We start from the raw sequence: 15,257 nt of genomic DNA, 5'->3' as shown, positions 1-15,257 counted from the left end.
GAACTTAAAAAAAAAAAGAAAAAGAAAAGAAAAAAAAGAAATCACATTATCCCAGCAATGTCTCTTGCAAAAGGGTTTCTCTGTGCCCTTCCCCAGAGAGGGCTAGGAACAAAGTTGTGGGGCCGGGGGGGTGTGGGGGGGGTGGGAATGACTGACAGCCCTGAACTATAGAATCATCCCTTACCTTAGGCCATGCAGTCTGATTGGCTGCCTGCTGACATCCCCAAGCCCTGCACTTTTTAATAGAAGCTTTTGGATGATCTACAGGGGGAAAGGCTTGGAGAGGTGCGTTTCTGACAAGAGAGAAAGTCATTCTGCACTTCAAGGGACTTTGTTTGACTGTTTGGGGTGGGGGGATACTTCATTTTTGCCCTTAATGTTTTTCTGAAAACTTCACTGAGGTTTTCCCTTGCACCAGTCTGGACTAATGGATTACCACCTGCTTGGATTAATTTTATCTTTTCTCTTCAGTGGCACAAAGGTCTTAGCCGGGTACCCAATTTGGTGGTAAGATTCCCCCCCAGTTTTTATGATTAATTAATGAGTTCATTAATTCTTAGAGATGGGGTTTGTGTGTGTGCATGTTCCTTCCTTCCCACCCTTAGTTCTTCTGAGCTAGGCACAATTGCGTGTTTGGTTCTAAACACAATTTCTGCAGCTTTGTCTGGTAATTCATTAAACATTTCAGGGTTATTTTTAAAGGACAATGTATAGGTTTATCCCTGAACTAATGAAGATTTCTCCAACCCCCTTAATTCTCCAATTTCAGCCATTGTAGTTGTGTTTAAAATAAATATACGAGGATGTATTTTTATTCACTGTGCAATATAATTTTCATCTGTCACAGGACTCTGGCTTTTGTTCGTAGGTAGATTTCTCCTCCCCTTCTTATTACATACTGCTCAATCCATTATTATTTTTTCATTCTATTTTCTTTTGGGCTGCTGCAGTTTTGGGTCTTCTTTCTCTCCTTTTGTTTTATTCAGTCATTCGTGTGAATTTAGTCCAGGAAATATGCAGAGGACACAAATGGCACCGAGAAAAATTTTTTATTGCAGATATGTTCCTTATTTTCTCTTACCAAAAAATAAAAGAAATCCGTTTTATTTTAGAATGTGGCTGATAATTGACCTGTATTATTCTACCTTTTAAAAATAAATACATTAACAAAATTTAATCAAAGGTTAGATCCCTCCTTGAAGAACAGAGATGCAAAACAAAACAATCATGAGTCACTTGGAGATAGAAGATGGTTAGTAGTATAGTACAATATTTCAGTCCATTTCTCAGTTTATCACATAGGATTTCTCATTGGAATGAGTCTCCTATGTCTGTGTACAATGTAGGTAGGGGACTCTGTATGTATGGAGCCATGAGGCAGAAACTAGTTATGTCAAAATACTTTAATTATTTTTCCCCCTTCCAGAAAAGCTTTTTTTATTAATTAATCAAATCCCTTCTGTGCAGACTTGGAGATGCAAAGAAGTAGGCTGGAGTGAACTTGGAAATGGGCTGCCATGTCTGGGGAAAGGAAAAAGGGAGCAATAATTAAACAAATCTATTAATTATCATTGTGACTAAGAATGAAAATTTCAATTATTGCAGTCAAAGCATGTCTAATAATGTTACTATGAGTATATAATTTCTAATCCTTTAAAAGCTACACAGACTCCTTAAAATGGCTAAATCTCAGCGTTTGCATTTTTTTTTCTGCAAAATAAAATTTTCCACCCTGATCACGAATGCTGAACTTGAGGGCCTAAGCCGGGCGTAGGAGGTCCACCAAAATGAAGACCTTGTCAGATTCCTTTAGACCCTTCTCCTCCTCATTCAATTATCAAGACTGTGAAGCATTGCAGTGTGCGTCTGGAGAGGGGGGCACCGATCAGAGTGGCTGTATCTAAAGAGAAAAAAATGCCTTTGGAGCTGCACAGGATGATTGGACTTTGTTGTGCAGCCAACTGTTCGAGAATCCAATTGGGTTCGCACCCTGAATGAGAATCTGACATAACTCCGTGAGGGTTAAATGATTGAGTCAGGAGGCATCTGCTGAGACTTTCATACTGAGGAATGAAAATCCCCTGGAAGAGATAGATCTGTTTTCCTTCTCAAGTAGAGGGTTCTCCCTTAGAATGAGTCTTCTCCCTGTTGGCAGAGAAACACACCACAGAGAGTGCATTCCCCAGGCCCTTGGCACAAATAATACAAACAATGTGCATGTTTTCTGGTCACTTACACAAACATGTTGTGCTCGGCAAGCAGTGACAATGGGAGAGGAGAGGGTTAAATCAATCAATGTAGAACTTGCCTACAGTTCCAGTAATCTGTACCCTGCATAGTTTAGTAGAGCCCTGTTCCCTGGCAGTGCTCAGAGTGTTAAAGAAAGCTCTGCCATACAGATATGATGAGGTGACTGAGTCTTAAAATGGGGGAGGGGAGACAGAGAAAGTGGCTAAAGCTTTTGAGAGACTTTTTCCACGTTGAGTAGCCGCAGGCAATGAGTATCTGGAGCCAGGGCTCCCCGGCACTTTGAGAATTCTCACTGCTAAGATCATGCATTCCAAAGCAGAGGAAATAAATGAGGGTCCCAGTTCAGCAAGACACTTAACCACACTCTTAATGTTCAGCATGTCCTTAAGTCCCATTGAAGTCAAGTGCTTAAACGCTTTGCGGAACTGTGTCCTAATTTCCTGTGCAATAGCGTCTGCTCTGAGAAGCACCTTCAAAAGGCAGCTGCCTCATTTGAAGCACTTCCTCTAAAATACCCTCATGCAGTACCCAGTGACCTTTAACTACAGAGCAACCTCTGTGAGATGAATAATTGCTAGACCTTCAGGGAGACGCCTGATTTGGGTTTTACCGGCCCTCAAGGCTGAGGGTGTACTATGCTCAGCTATCCTAGTGCAACCCCATTGGGCATTTTCCCAGCCCGTTTTGGAATCTTTGCCTCTAGACTACATTGGCAGTAGGCCAACCCCTCTGAAGTCAATGGGGTTGAGCCAGTATAAATGGGGGCCAAACTGGATCCTATTGTGTGCACAGAGTGTGTCAATGTAAGCTAGGAAAATACAACAGGAAATGTGGAATAAGAAACAGTGAATAGTAGGCTGAATCCAAGGTCTCTAGAATAATTCTGATTCTTCTGTAACTCAACTAAAGGGATCAGTTTAGGTTGGAAATAAACTGATATAATGTCTTCCAAACAAGGAATAAGAATTAAAAAAAAAAAAAATCCACTGAGGGACTCACATGTCCCAAAGTTTTGTAACAGCTAGGCCTGGTGGTAGCAGCTGGATAGACATGATAGACAGGGTCTGTCCAGGTTTTCCCAAGATTGTCCCTTCTTTTAATGCATCTGTCCTGAGAAATCTGTAAGGGTGGTCAGTACACACTGCCAGCTGTCTAGTTTTGTGGGCTCAGAATCATCCTGGATGTCCTGGTTTTTTGTACCTCAGAGATGGCAACTCTAGATGTAGAAGATACGCCCAGTATCTGGAGCTGTTACAGTTGAACGATGGAGTATTCCCAAAACCAGTCTATTGGGTCAATAAAGCACATACTAAAATTGAGTCCAGTATCCATGTCTGATGAATGAATCTTCAAAGGCTTGATCCTATAGTTCTTACTACAGCAAATCTCCCCTTGCAGTTGATGGTCACTCTCTTGCACTAAGGGCTTCAGGACTGAACTGTTGGCCTCTCTTTCTAGAAATTAACATGAGAGACAGGGCAGGGAAACTGGGATGATTTTTCAATCTGCAAAGTCAAACCCAGACCAAATGTTGGTTGGGATCCAGGTTCCATTTTATCTGTAGTTCTCTGGGATTGAGGTAAATGGTTCCAGCCCATATGCATATAACATGCATTTTATATATAAACCTTTCTGAAAAAGGCCCTGATTCACCAAGGTTCTTAAGCATGCATGAAACATTGGAGAGAATGGGAAATAAATGGGACTATGTTCATGCTAAAGTACTTTGCTGGGTCTCCTTCCCACCCACCCACAACAACCATTTAATAAAAAGAGACAGTCCTGCCCACAAAAGCTTACATTCTAAATAGACAAAACAAATTGGCTGAAAGAATAATTAGAAACAGAATAACAAAACACCTGGATCATGTTCTGATGGGAACTTTAAAGGAAAATTGTGTCTCACTAATCTCTTATAATTCTTTGAACATGTCAATAAAATAGTGGAAAAAGGAGAACCCATTGGAGTTTACCAGTTGAATTTCTTTAGACTTCCAAAAGGCTTGAAGGTCTAGGTCCTACAAAAAAGGCTACTAAAGACGCTAAGTAGTTACAGCATGAGAGGCAAAGTATTATCATGGATCAAAAAATGGCCAGAGACAGAAAACAAAGAGTAGGATGAAATGGTTAATTTTCAGCATGGAAGAAGTTAACAATGGGGGTCTCAAGCTTCCATACTAGTTCCTGTGTTGTTTAATACATTGATTAAAAATCTGGAAAGAGGATTGAGCTGGAAGAGGGCAAAATTTGCAGATGATTTGAAGTTATTTAGGTTAGTCACCACCAGAGAGGAGTGTAAGGAACTTCAGAGAAACTGGACCATGCTTGGTGAATGGGCAACATCTTGGCAAATGAAAGTCAGTGTTGATAAATGCAGATTAATGCACGCTGGAGGGAAAAATAATCTACTCACATATTTTACAGAGTTATAAATTAAGTATATCAACTCAAGAAAGAGACTTAGGTATCATTGTAGGCAGCTCAGTGAAACCTGTGCTCAATGTGCCGTTGTGGTCAAAAATACAAATGAGATGTTAGGATGCATAAGGAATGAGATGGAGAATAATACAGAATATTTTAATGCCATCCTATAAAGCAATGTTGCAGGCTCACCTTTGAACTGTGTGCAGCCCAGGATCTCCAAAAGTCTATTGCAGAATTAAAGGGGATTCAAAGACGAGTGATGAGATGATGAAGAGCCAGGAAAAACTTTTATATGACGAGAGATTGAAACAATTAGGATTGTTGCCTTAGAAAGGGAACAAATAAGATATAAAAAATATATAAAATACTGAAGGGTCTAGAGAAGATAGATCAGGATGTTCTGCTGTCCTTGTTTCATAACACAAGAGCAAGGGACATACTGTGAAATTAAAAGGTTGATTAAAATTAAATTAAATTAAAAGAGCCACAGCTGCTGGCTTTATTGACACAAACAAGCACCCACTCTCCGGCCGCTCCACCTAGCCCTGCGAGAGCACTACAGGAGAGGGAGGGAGCCTCCTTTCCTACCAGCTTGGTTCTATTGCAGAGCCTGTCAGCAGGCTGTCAGAAGCAGACCGACTCCTCAGCTGAGCTGATATGGAATCACTGAGGGAGTGACATAGGGAATCCCACAATGGTGCTTAGAGTACGGCTACCCTTGGAGCTGGGGGGTGATTCTCAGTGCGAGGAGACATACTCACACTGGTCTAGGCGAGCCAGTGAGCTAAAATCAGAATGTAGGTGGAGGAAGGAGCTAGTTGCCGCAAGTGCTTATGTAACGCCGACAGACCCCGGTCACTGGTGGGCAGGACTGAACCAGGGACCTCGGGAGCTTAGTGCATGAGCTAAAAGCCATCTAGCTGTTAGCTAAGGTTGTGGAGCAGACTTATTTTATCTCTCTCTGTAAGTGGTCTTGGTGCCACTAGATGGGACAGAGCACCACAGCCAGGAGGTGTGGGGGTTACACTGACCCATCCGAGACCCTCGGCATGTACTTGGACAGTTGGCACTGCCATAGCTGTCCGATGTGAGGATATGAGACTGATGAGTGCTAGCTGGGAATCCCACACCAGCTCTCAGTGCAAATGTGCCCTTCCAGTTCTGTAAGTCTGGCCAAGCTACGGAAAGATTTCATGCACGTTTGCAAAAGTAGACACTGATGTTGGGTACCTGATCTTCATGGGTGCTGAGCCCTGGCAGCTCTTCCCGAAATCAGGTGGAGCTGTGGATGCTCAGTCCTCTGAAAATCAGGCCCAAGTTATCTCAAGTTGGGCTCCCAAAAATCAGGAACCACTTCTGAAACTGTTGCCTTAATGTGTTAACGGACTGGCAGATTCTCCAATATCTATATCACCGACTCTCAGCTAGTATAGGTCTTTTTCCCCCTCTAGTGGCTAGTCCACATATAAGGACAAGAGCCTACTTCAGGAGCCAGCTACAGGTATTAAGCCTTCATTTCAAGTAAGGCACTTGCTCTTAGCTCTGAAGGTCTCTGGTTGAAGCCCTGTTATAGGGTTACGATGATGTAAAAAACCAGAATGTCTATCAAAATTATACGATTTTTATAACTGATATTCCATTAACATACTCCAATGGCTGCAACTAGATTATGCTCAGTGTTAATTCCCTGCTTTATGGCTTATTAAGCAGTTCAGTGATGAATATTCATTCCTACTGGTGACAGTTCCTTGGCTGTGGTGAACTGAGTGGGGCCGGCCTCAGGATAGTATTTAGTGGACAGGCCTGGAAATATGCTGGCAGTCTATTTTCCTTGTTGTTGCTACCACCATCTGTGCAGTCCCCATCCTGTGGTTAAACAGAAGGCTCCAGAGCTGTCAGGCCTTGACCCGTCCCAAAGCTAACCACTTAACTGGTCTTGAGGTTCCGGAGCTGTATTGCAACATACAAACTACGACCTGAAAAGAATGTTATGTTTGCAAAGTCAAGCACCCAGAATTTAGAACTGCCAGACTTACAGTTCCCAGTGCCACCATAATTCATCCCTCTTGTGCGTACACTTTATGAGAGTCTTTAATTAGAGGATCACCTGCTGCTTTTCCCACAGTACCCCTGCCTCAGTCAGTGCTCAGGAGGGAAGGTGCCCATTAATTGGGGAGCTAGTCGATATTTCTTTTTAGCTCATTCAATCAGTGTGTGGCCTTATTTACTGTCCATCATGCAAACCCTGCTCTGCATACGAAGTCATTCCCTCCTCAGGGGTTTTCTGTAGTGCCATCACCATCCCACTGGAGAGCGGTGAGAAGGTACCATTGTCCTCTTCGCCCAGGAGGAACTGAGGCATAGTGAGCTAGATTCCCACAAGGACTAAGGCACCCAACTGCCACTTTAGGTGCATAAATCCCAGAATCAGGCCCCACTGGGAATTCCAAAACTCCTGCGTAGCTGCTGCCGAATCCTGTGAGCATCTAAACTCACTCAGAGCCTATATTTTTGCAGTAAAAGCTCCCTGCACACCTAAGTTGCTGTCCCTGGTTATGCACAATATTGCTCCTCACCAGACATCCAGACGCCCAAGCCCCAGAGCGATGCACGAATGGGGGAGGATAGGATCTATCCACTAAGCATGCTCAGAGCTCACCTGCTGGATCACCCCCAATAGGGAAGCTTACATATGGCAGCAGCAGACACCTGGGAAGTGGGAGACCTCTGGCTCAAGTCCCCCCTCTACCTGAAGTGGAGACATTATTTGAAGCAGGGCCCCCATCTCTCAGGTGAGTGTCCTAATCACTGAGCTATGGGAAAGTCTGATATGGGGCTGCCTCAATCTCTCCTGTTGAAGCTGTTCCATTATGGAGAACTAGTGGCCTGTGATGTGCAGGAGGTCGGACTAGATGATCACGATGGTCCCTTCTGGCCTTAAAGCCTCTGAGTCTCTGACAGCGTCATTGAGGGAGCGTGAGGGGGAGTGCAAGCATGGGGGACTATGGTTAGAGCATTCAGAGCCCTCTTCAAATCCTTTCTCCCCATCAGCTGGTGCAGGGAGTTGAACCGGAGTTTCCCACATCCCAGGTGAGTACTCCAGCCATTGGGCTAAAAGCTAGGAGGGATGGTTTGCAGCTCAGAACCGCAAGCAGAGAGGGGCAGTGCTGAGGATGTACCCTGCCTGTGGGCATCTCCCAATGGCTAGCTTAGGCAGCTCCCTACATACATGCTGGCTTTTGTGAATCGCTGTCTACAGTATTAATTTGATAGGGAGCCTGGCAGCAAACACAGGCTTTGTGACTCACCGTGATTTTCTAGTTGCCTAAAAGTTACAGACATTAAGGCCAAAACTGTCAAGTGTCCACTAACTTCAGCCAAACTTGAGATACCACGGACTTGAGTTTTTAGAGCACCTTGCATTATATAGCACTTCCTATGTTCAAAGCACAGCTCTCAGTGAACATCTCTGTGGTGCTCAGCACGTCTGCAAATCTGTGTAGCTCAGTGTGCGGCCGCTGGAGCCAGAAGTCGGGGCCACCTGGGAAAAGTTTGCTGCAAGTGACTTGGCCAGCACCACACAGGGCCTCTGTGGTAGCAGCAGGGACAGGCTCCACGTCTCCAAGGTGTTAGTCAGCTGCCCGAACAACAAGACGTTCCTTACTCCTCTGGTAATCCCCTGCCTCATTCACTCCGCTCCTTCCAACTTCTACAACAAACGAGGCAGGATCCTACAGACAAGAGCCTCCTTCACTACACAGCCCTGATTCATTCCCAGAGCACCCAACTGCTGCTTTAGGCATCTAAATCCCAGAATCAGGCCCCACTGGGATTTCCAAAACCCACACTCAGTCGCTGCTGAACCCTGTAGTTGGCTAAACCTGCTCGGTGCCTGCTTTTTTACAGTGAAAGTTCCTTGCATGCCTCTTTCTGCCTCTGGCACCCCATGCCAGGCCCGTGGACACCAAAGGCCCAGAGCGATGCGTGAAGTGGGGGACGATAGGCATTCCTTCGCCTAACTCACTTGCAGGGCCCAATCCAAGACACATGCTCAGAGCTCACCTCCTGGCTTAGCCCCTATAGGCAAGAGTACATGCCACAGCAGTGGCCCTCCCTCCTGTCAGCCCAGGGGTTAGGGTGATGTCAAGAACTGTGGGTCTTGCCCCAGAGCCACAGGGCTGTGAGGAGCTAGTAAGCTCGAACCAGCCACTGTGACCCAGTGACCTGCTAACAATCGCTAGGGCGGAAGCTGAACCCCAGCTGAGCACTCCAGTGCTGGAACTTGACTGAAAGGATGCAGGGGGGTCTGACTGGTTCACAGCTTCTCTGTAAACCCAGCACAGGACCAGGAAGTTGTCCAGGGAACTGGGACCACGCTGCTCCTGTGGCTTGACTCCTCCTGTCCAACTTGTGGTTCCAATCTCTGGTTTGACTCCTGCCTCTGACCTTTTGGTCTCCTGACCCAGCTCGACTCTGGTCACCAGTCGGTGGTTCTGGTCTCAGTTTGTCTCCCCCTTCTGATCTGGTAACCTGACCCAGCTGACTCTTGACTCTTGTCCTGTGACTGCAGAGCCTAGCTCTGACTGCTAGGGCTGGCTGCCTATGACCTGGCCATGAAAGGTACTCACCTGGGAGGTGGGAGACCCCTGGCTCAAGTTCCCCTCTGCCTGAAAGGGAGAAAGGCTTTGAACAGAGACCTCCCACTTCTCCCATGAGTGCCCTAGCCACTGAGCTGTGGGATAGTCTGATGCAGGGCTCCTTTCAGCTCTCCTGCTGAAGCTATTCCAGTGTGAATAACCAAGGGAAGAACAATTGACAGAGTGTGAGCATGACACTCTCCAGCATGGTGGTCAGAGCATGCACCTGGGAGGTGAGAGACATGGGATTGCTCCCCTGCTCCGATCATGTGGATGATTTATTCACAGTGGAACAGATTCAACAGGAGAGACTAAGGAGCCCCACCCAGCACACTCTGGAGCCCAGTGGAGAGGGCGCTCACCTGAGAGGGCAAACCCCTGCTCAAAGCCTTTCACCTCCTCCCCAGTTACTCCTAAGGGCATTCTGTGCCAAAAAATAGAAGATTCTAAGCACAATATTTTAAAATTCTGCAAAATTTATTTGTCAAAATAGCACAACATAATCACGCCAGTTTCAATTATTTTGGTAATTTATTTCAAAATACCTGTTAGCAAGTATGACTGTAACAATACAGGTTTCAGAGTAACAGCCGTGTTAGTCTGTATTCACAAAAAGAAAAGGAGTACTTGTGGCACCTTAGAGACTAACCAATTTATTTGAGCATGAGCTTTCGTGAGCTGTAGCTCACGAAACTAACTAAATAAATTGGTTAGTCTCTAAGGTGCCACAAGTACTCCTTTTCTTTTTGTGACAATACAGACACACACAAAAATTCCCCCAGGAGCAGAGAGTTAAAGAAACCCCTATGACAACCCAGTTCCTGTTTCTCTGCCCCCTTCCCCCACCCCAGAGCCCAGCTGGGGGGCCAGAGACTCACAACCCCTCTCCCCAGAGAGCCCACCTCCAGCCCCCCCCAGCCAATACACCCAAAGCCCTCCTCCCCGGAGCCCAACCACAGGGCCTCCTCCAGCCCAGATACCCGCAGCCCCTCCCTCCCCAGAGCCCAGGGATCCAGAGGGAGAAAGAGCCTGATGCTGGGTCCCAGGCTTGCATGGGGTTTCCTGCCTGCTGCCCTCTCCTTCCCTCAGGGCATGGAGCCCGCTAGCCCCCTTTCCCGCCCCCCAAGCAGTGTCTTCTATGTGCAAGCGGGGCTCTGCAGGGTCCAGTGGCCCCTAGTGGCGGCTAGCAGCATTGCAGCCCACTTCTGTGGGGGGAAATTATGCATGCACAACATTAATTTCTGAAAAATTCTGCATGGCACAGTGGTGCAGAATTCCCCCAGGAGTACCCAGTGAGTACCTAACACTGGGCTATCGGCTAGGAAGGAGGTGTCTTTCTTCTCCCCTGTATCTTGTCAACAGTGTAGTTCCTGATGCCAGGGGACGGTTCACAGGTGGGAAGCCCAAGCAGAGGGAGGCAGCCTGGACTTCCAGATCTTTCTCTGTGAGAGGAGTGGGGCTTGACATCTCTCATTGGCTAGCGTAGGCAGGGAGCTGCCTAGCGTGCTGGCCTTTGTGGATCCCATTCTGAGGCACTTCTCTTCCCGTTCCTTGGATAGGGAGCTGGGACACCTAACTTGGCTTTGGGAATCCCTGTGATTTTTCTAGATGCCTAAAAGTTAGTTGTGGTGACATTCAGTGTCACTTCTCCAATGTTTCTTTGTGAATCTAGCCCTGAGAGCCTAAATCCCATTGGCTAAGTCCCTTGTGCAAATGAGATTGAGGCTCCTGGAGCAGTCAGGCAGTGCACCGCTTAGCACAACTGGATACCTTGAAAAGCTGGGCCTGGATACTAGCTTCTAGCCACTGAAAGTAAGGGCTAAAGTTGTCCTCCATTTTGCTGGTGCATCTTTGGTTATGGATGCAAATCAGGTCGGTAAAAGCACTTGGCTAGATCCACAAAGGGACCTTAGACTCAGTCTTGCAACACCTAACATTTAGGCACCCTGCCAACTAGCAGACTCCACAGCCCTGAGGTTGGCACCCAGGCTCCCTGTATGATGCAGAATGGCCCAGAAAGGCAAAGGATTAAAACTTTCTAAATTCCCTGCTTCCTTAACCTGCCCTCTCCTCCCAACAATGGGAGTCCCTCATTCAATTAGGGGACAGAAACAGTGCCATGAAACATATAGTGAGTATCAAATCCTTATATTGAACTGTTGGGATCATTCTGTGAAGCTAAAATCTCAACTTTACTATAGTTAGCTAACCAAAGAGAGGAAGCCGTGATCTGCTCTCAGAGAGAGGTGGGGTTTGTCAAACTATCCGGCCTGCGTATAAACCCCAAACACCTGCCTAGCACTTTGTGTTCAAAGCATTTTACGAATACTGGGCCTTCACCTTACTTCTGGGAGAAATGGTAGCATTTTACAGTGGAGGAAATTGCAGCAGAGAGACGAAGTGACTCACATAGGGCCACATGCCATGTCAGAACCCAGATGAGAACTTAGAAACTAACTTTTATTAGTCACAGAGGAACCCCATTTTTCAAAGGTGGCCTCTCATTTTCCAGTGTGTTTTGACTAGAGGTGTAATGCAGGTAGGTGGACTTTCAGGTCTGCACTCTGCAATTCGCTTTGGGGGTGTGGTGAGGCAGTGTTGCCTAGTGGACTGGGCACTGCAGTGGAGCTTGGGAGATCTGGGCTCTGTACCCTGCTCTGCTATCTACTTGCTGTATAATGTTGGACAAGTCACTTCACCTCTGTGTGCCTCGGTTTCCCCTCCCACCCTTTATCTGCTTTGGCTATGTCAGTTGTAAGCTCCTTATGGAGAGGCTATTTCCTGTCTTGCATGTGCAGAGCCCTACGGAGTCCGGATCTCAGTCAGAGCCTCTAGCTGCTACTGGAATACAAATAATCAATAACAATAAGAAATCCTAGAATCCTAGAATCATAGAATATCAGGGTTGGAAGGGACCTCAGGAGGTCATCTAGTCCAACCCCCTGCTCAAAGCAGGACCAATCTCCAATTAAATCATCCCAGCCAGGGCTTTCTCAAGCCTGACCTTATAAACTTCTAAGGAAGGAGATTCCACCACCTCCCTAGATAACGCATTCCAGTGCTTCACCACCCTCTTAGTGAAAAAGTTGTTCCTTATATCCAACCTAAACCTCCCCCACTGCAACTTGAGACCATTACTCCTTGTTCTGTCATCTATTATCACTGAGAACAGTCTAGATCCATCCTCTTTGGAACCCCCTTTCAGGTAGTTGAAAGCAGCTATCAAATCCCCCCTCATTCTTCTCTTCCACGGACTAAACAATCCCAGTTCTCTCAGCCTCTCCTCATAAGTCACGTGTTCTAGTCCCCTAATCATTTTTGTTGCCCTCTGCTGGACGATTTCCAATTTTTCCACATCCTTCTTGTAGTATGAGGCCCAAAACTGGACACAGTACTCCAGATGAGGCCTCACCAATGTCGAATAGAGGGGAACGATCACGTCCCTCGATCTGCTGGCAACGCCCCTACTTATACATACCAAAATGCCATTGGCCTTCTTGGCAACAAGGGCACACTGCTGACTCATATCCAGCTTCTCGTCCACTGTTATCCCTAGGTCCTTTTCTGCAGAACTGCTGCCGAGCCACTCGGTCCCTAGTCTGTAGCAGTGCATTGGATTCTTCCGTCAGAAGTGCAGGACTCTGCACTTGTCCTTGTTGAACCTCATCAGATTTCTTTTGGCCCAATCCTCTAATTTGTCTAGGTCCCTCTGTATCCTATCCCTACCCTCCAGCGTATCTACCACTCCTCCCAGTTTAGTGTCATCTGCAAACTTGCCGAGGGTGCAATCCACCCCATCCTCCAGATCATTAATGAAGATATTGAACAAAACCGGCCCGAGGACTGACCCTTGGGGCACTCCACTTGATACCGGCTGCCAACTAGACATGGAGCCATTGATCACTACCCGTTGAGCCCAACAATCTAGCCAGCTTTCTCTCCACCTTATAGTCCATTCATCCAGCTCATACTTCTTTAACTTGCTGGCAAGAATACTGTGGGAGATTGTGTCAAATGCTTTGCTAAAGTGTGAACAAATTTTACCCAGAATTGGGAAAGCTTGAAAACGTACCCTCTTTTAGAATCCAGGGATTAATTTGTCTAAGGCCAAGACCTGCTCTCTGCTAAAGACACGCAACTTCCATGGCTCTTAACTGAAAGTGCTGGAAGAAATATTTGCCCTGCACAATTCTGCTAGGAGTCTGAAGGGGAGCATAGCTGCAGGGGTAGTTCACACATCTTTATCAAACACACACAGGGGCCAGAGTCTCTGGTGTTTTGCCCCTGTGGAGTCAAAGTGCAAAGTGGCTGTGAAATGACTCTACAGGTTGCAGAGCAAAAGAGCCTCTGTCCCAAGTTATCAATTCATGCTCCACTAATCCCAGAGGCAGGAAGGAAATGGCGAGAGATCCCAGCGCTGCATACGTTGTGGCCAACTACCGTAATTACAGGCAGGTCATGGATTCTCCTGCATTCCCTCTTTGCGGCTCCTCATCCCTAGTGCCATGGTGAGGGCTGCATGATGCCTGTAGATAGGTTTCAGAGGGCCTTCTGTATTTTTCACTCCATGCATCTGATGAAGTGGGTTTTAGCCCACAAAAGCTTGTGCCCAAATAATTTGTCAGTCTCTAAGGTGCCACAAGGACTCCTCATTGTTTTTCATGCCTGTAGAGTGTCTGAAGGGGGGCAGGCATGCTCAGGCAAGATTCAGTGTAACTATACACTCCCCTTCCCCCTGCACTTCAGCCTCACACTCTGCTGAAGAACAGGCTAAAGTCCAGGCTTTCCAGAAGCGTTACCCAGAGTTAATCCTCGGGGCTACTGTATGTAACCCCCTGATAAAAGAATGGCAAGAGTCCCCAGCCAATTTCAGAGAGCACCAGGCACTCTCCTAGTAAAACAATCATTAAAGCACAGAAGACAACCTGCAAACAGCACCAAATAGTGTAACTAGTGTTTGGAATAGTAGGACGCAAACTTGTGAACAAAAGAGATGAGGCAGTAGATCTCCTGGTGTTCCTTACACAGACTCTCTCCCCTTTTGGTTTCACAAAAGCAAGCAAGCAAGGTTTCAACATGACATTTTCTATGCTGTAACACACATCAAAACACATTCCCTCTCTGAGGTGATTTCTCCCTGTGTCCATAGTGTAAGATGTGTGCCACGTGGGCTCTTCCAAGCAAGCGTGAGCCATGGCAGGTCTCAGTCCTTTCCAACAGTTCAGAGCCCAGCCAGCAAGCACATAGTCTGGGGATGGCCACAGCCAGCAGCATGCCCGCCCTGGGGTTCACAGATGACTGGTCCTTTCAGTTGCTGATGAAACAGAATCTATAGCCTGCACCCAAAGTGGCACTGGGATTGCAAGCAGCATATAAAATATCTATGTCCAGAATCTCTGTAAGGCTCTCAGCCAAGTCAGGCAAGAATTCACAAAGCCTGGGGAGTCTCTAAGGGCTGCTCCAGTCTCTCTCGCTGAGACACAAACCCAGGTGAGAGCAGTTAGCTGATTGCTTAGTATAAGTTCCACAAGCGCTGTCGCCTCTAGATCCATAAAACTCACCATTATCCTAGTGGAGAGCATCCCAAGTAAGTAATGCTGGAATCGCCCACTGATTTGTGTCCAAGTGGTGCGGGGACTGTGACACAGCCCTGGCAGCAGACCACCTCTTAGCCCTGTCAATCAGCCACCGAGGCCACAGAGGTGTCTGTAAATCCTTTCCCCCTTGCTTTCTGATTGACTCAGCTCTCCGAGGCGAAAGGGTGGGATCTGCCAAGTGGGTTGCCCACAATGAAAACTTCCTACACAGCCTCAGAAACAACTGAGCCCATCACGTGAGTGTCACACCCTGTTCTGGAAGTCTCTGGGCCCTTCTAGCTGAGTTTCCTGCCCTGCTCTCTTCTGCACCAACCTGAGCAGGGACACAGCATATCCAGCTAAGATCCAC

General features: G+C 46.8%; 1 protein-coding gene across 1 annotated transcript in view; it reads left to right on the top strand.

The window, feature by feature from the left end:
* The first annotated feature begins 233 nt into the window (after positions 1–233).
* Positions 234–15,257, top strand: part of WNT3 (Wnt family member 3) — an 83,811-nt gene continuing 68,787 nt past the window's right edge. The window contains exon 1 of the mRNA XM_073325937.1: positions 234–507. Within this exon, the coding sequence (XP_073182038.1) occupies positions 428–507 (80 nt within the window). The 5' untranslated portion in view covers positions 234–427. The remainder of the gene's footprint in view (positions 508–15,257) is intronic.

This window comes from Lepidochelys kempii, chromosome 27, assembly GCF_965140265.1.
Source record: "Lepidochelys kempii isolate rLepKem1 chromosome 27, rLepKem1.hap2, whole genome shotgun sequence".
Taxonomy (NCBI): Eukaryota; Metazoa; Chordata; order Testudines; family Cheloniidae; genus Lepidochelys; species Lepidochelys kempii.
This window is presented reverse-complemented; position numbering and strand designations above follow the sequence as displayed.